At 29.7% G+C, this 3,513-nt stretch overlaps 1 protein-coding gene across 2 annotated transcripts; it reads left to right on the top strand.

The window, feature by feature from the left end:
* The first annotated feature begins 823 nt into the window (after window positions 1-823).
* LOC108830495 (glycolipid transfer protein 3) lies at window positions 824-2,919 on the top strand. Of its 2 annotated transcripts, none has more exons than XM_018604086.2 (6): window positions 824-1,188; window positions 1,409-1,464; window positions 1,893-2,023; window positions 2,129-2,264; window positions 2,388-2,531; window positions 2,655-2,919. In XM_018604086.2, the coding sequence occupies exons 1-6, from the start codon at window positions 987-989 to the stop codon at window positions 2,688-2,690; spliced, it is 705 nt and encodes a 234-aa protein (XP_018459588.1). In that variant the 5' UTR covers window positions 824-986; the 3' UTR covers window positions 2,691-2,919. The 2 variants fall into 2 exon arrangements, with proteins under 2 accessions (XP_018459588.1, XP_018459589.1); XM_018604087.2 differs by having other exon boundaries at window positions 1,112-1,188; window positions 1,884-2,023.
* Window positions 2,920-3,513: the final 594 nt, after the last annotated feature.

Genomic DNA, 3,513 nt, shown 5'->3' with positions numbered 1-3,513 from the left:
TGTGAAGTGTTAAATTATCAACATCATCAGTATATCACTTTGTCGACTACGAGAGAGGATTATAATCGGATGAAAGAAAACACAATTGTTAGTTCCCTAGTTATGTCAAAATCGTTGATCAGCACTTAATTAACTTACCAAACTTAGCTATTTCGTAAATTTCCCCTTGAAATTTTGATCAGATTATTGATATATGAATTCCATTTTTTTTCTAAACTCTTTACGAAGAATGAATTTATAAATAAAAATAATTTTCCTTTGAAATTCTGATGAAAAAAACATGAACAAAATTCTATTTTTTTATTTCTAAAATAAATTTTTATTTATTATTTTATTCTTCAGTTATCATTAATATTTTATTAGTATTATAGAATATTTTAATTATATAATATAATTATAAGTTATAATATCTAATTATTGCTATTGAAACATGTGTTTAAAAATATTTAGAGAATTCTTAAAATAGTTTTCAAAATAGAAATCTATTTTTTTTTGATGAAATATCTATTTAAAAATAATAATGATAAAACTTTTATCTATCACGCTATTGTTTCGACTTCTGAAGATCCTACAAGGCTTCTGGATACTCTTTCGTAAAAGTTTAAGCTTCATTAAACTATTTTTTTGTCAACTTTAGGATCATAACGGATATTAAGGAAGGAAAAACCTCATTGAGTCACTGTAGGAAGCAAAGAGGAGTCCCCCTGGGCCCTGACGCCAAGGTGGGCAAGCCACCTCTGCCTGACCACAGGGCAATGACAATCTTGGCATATATATATATATAATTTAATCACCTTTTATTTTTAAGCTTAGTTATCTCAAATTCATTTAACAAATAGTCCGGAATGAAAAATAAATATAGGAAAAGACTCAATAGCTGGAATTATAAATAGCCTAATTCCCTGGTGTTCGTTTAACAGAGGCATATACACACACACAACACACGCGCATACATACTCGAGAATCAAGAGAAAAACTATCAAAAGATGAAACGAAAGAGATGTGAGATGGAAGAGGCAACGAAGGAAAAGAAGATAACAATGATTGGATCTGCCGTTGAAGAACTCTCTGTTCTTTCTATAGCCAAGACCACAATAGTTACCACCGAAACAGAAGCCACCACCAACATCATCAATCTACCATTAAAGCCTCTCCTCTCATTTTGCAGATTAATCATCCAAGTTCTTGGTATATATTCAAGAATATATATTACTAGATGTTATGCAGTTTTTGTTTCTTTTTTCCATATTTTTTTGGGGGGCCCGGGGGGGGATTATATTAATTCTCGATACGTTAAAGAATTATGTTCTTCGGAATCTTGCTCACTTGACTGTGTAGTTTTCTTAGATGAAAGCATAACTAGCTCCTCCAATGGCTGCCCTTAATCTTTGTTGATTGATTGCTGCAGATAAGATTGGCCCGACAATGGCTGTTCTCCGACAAGACATTGATCAAAATATTAAAGTAATCTATTTTGTCTTTTTTTTTGTTTAATACTCCTAATATCAATTCAAAATACATATAATACGCATCATTTTCAATGCTCGTAATCACTTGCGTAATCAGTTATTTTTTGTCATTTTACTTCGTTTTTCTCAAACACACACAAAGTATTTTATGCAATAGATAGTTCAAAAATAAACTACTAAACGTATAATTAATTAGCATGATTAAAAATGATGTTTGGACTCGACGGCATATGGACCCATCTACACCTTTACGTTGCTTTCAGGGTCACTGTCGTCAGACTCTCTTTCTCTCGAATAAGTGGACCTCGTTTTTTCTCCATCCTCGTCTTTAATATTATTAATTTATTATTGATTTTATCACCTTTTGTTTCAAAAGATTTTATCACCTTATTTAAACCTATTACGTTTATTGAGTTGGTGTAGAGATTAGAGGAGATGTGGGAATCTGATCCCATCGTGTACTCAAATTTGGTTGAGATAATGAGAAAAGAAGCCAATGAAGGATCCTCTAAGAAGCCTACAAGCTGTAGCAGAGCTGCTCTTTGGCTAACCAGGTACTCATCTCTTTTGCCGCGTTTAAAATATAATCCAAACAGGTTTGGTTAGGACCATATAAATATACAAAACCAACAACGTCTTGTACTCCCGAAACATTGTAGAGCGATGGATTTTACATTGGCACTATTGCAACGGCTGGTCAAAGACATGTCACAAAACATGGAACAAGCCGTAGAAGAAAGTTATAACTTGACTATAAAACCATGGCATGGATGGATCTCTTGTGCTGCTTTCAAGGTATTATTTTATGTTAATGTTATGATTTTAAATCGAGAAGAAAAAGAATTATAAAACACAAGCACGGATTTTATTTATTAACTAAACAATTACTTGGAATGTGTCTGTGCCTTTCGTTATAAGGTGGCTCTTAAGCTGGTACCAAACAATAACACATTCATTAACGTGCTTGCGGGTAAAGACGAGAGTCACCAGATGGTTCAAGATGATATAAGAAGTTTAATTTCTTTGCTCATTCCACTTCTAAGCCAACTCCATTCAATTTTGGTAAGTTAATTTTGTCAATTGAGAAATAGTTATTATAAAATAGTAAAACAGTGATATTTGTGTATTAATTTTTTCGTGATTTAATTAATTTTGATATTTCTGATTTTTTTTTGGTTGCGGTAGGAACTGTACGAAGTGCACAAACTAAAGTCATCGTGAGAAAGAGAACGGAGGAGAAGGACTGCAGGAGTATAGTTTGGTTGTGACATAGTCTAACTTAAAGCATCACTTTTCTGATGGGTTTATCAGTTTTTCTTCGAATGAGTTATATTATCTCGCAGGCAATGATGATTTTCTTTTTGGTACATGCACTTTTGTTTATTTTAAGACATCTACACGAAAATTGATGTTGAAATTATCTAAATTTGATGTTTTGGTTTCGTACTTTTTTGTTATCTCTAAGAACCGTCTCGAATTATTTATAGCCTATGTTCAAAACATATTAATGATATATTTAACATGTAGTGGATTTGTTTTGAAAATTTATAGCTTTATTTATATATATTTAATATTTTTTTTGAAATTATCACCTCTAAATGTAATACTATGTCTTAAAATTTAAAGTTTTATATTATAATTAATATATTTATTTTCAAAAATTCTTATTTTTTTTTCAACTTGGACCATGTTTGACCGCTCCGCTTGCGTCCTATCTCTAATCATAACACCAAATATTATACTAAAAGTAACTTTTATATTTTTATTATTTGTAATTAATAAATAGTTGTTTTATCATATTTAGATATTATGTCTGTTAAATTTTTGTAATTTAATAACTTACATTTATATTTTTCCATTTAACAATATTATACATTTATGTATTTATTTATATAAATATTATATTAAAAATAACAAACTATTAGTTATGGAAAGCACATAACAAAATAATATATTTATTTTAATAAAATTTGTATTAGTTTTTAATACAAGTTTAACTATATTATAAAATAAAAATGTTATTTTAATGTTTTGTGAATTTAAT

This window comes from Raphanus sativus, unplaced genomic scaffold, assembly GCF_000801105.2.
Source record: "Raphanus sativus cultivar WK10039 unplaced genomic scaffold, ASM80110v3 Scaffold5202, whole genome shotgun sequence".
NCBI classification, from domain to species: Eukaryota; Viridiplantae; Streptophyta; class Magnoliopsida; order Brassicales; family Brassicaceae; genus Raphanus; species Raphanus sativus.
Note: the sequence above shows the minus strand (reverse complement) of the source record. Positions and strands in the feature narration are given on the sequence as shown.

What these genes read in the sequence shown, in the direction of transcription:
- LOC108830495 (XM_018604086.2), top strand. Translation starts at nt 987, where the DNA reads ATGAAACGAAAGAGATGTGAGATGGAAGAGGCAACGAAGGAAAAGAAG. An exon ending in ATTAATCATCCAAGTTCTTG is followed by an intron (nt 1,189 to 1,408) that starts GTATATATTCAA and finishes TGATTGCTGCAG; the next exon opens with ATAAGATTGGCCCGACAATG. An exon ending in ACATTGATCAAAATATTAAA is followed by an intron (nt 1,465 to 1,892) that starts GTAATCTATTTT and finishes GAGTTGGTGTAG; the next exon opens with AGATTAGAGGAGATGTGGGA.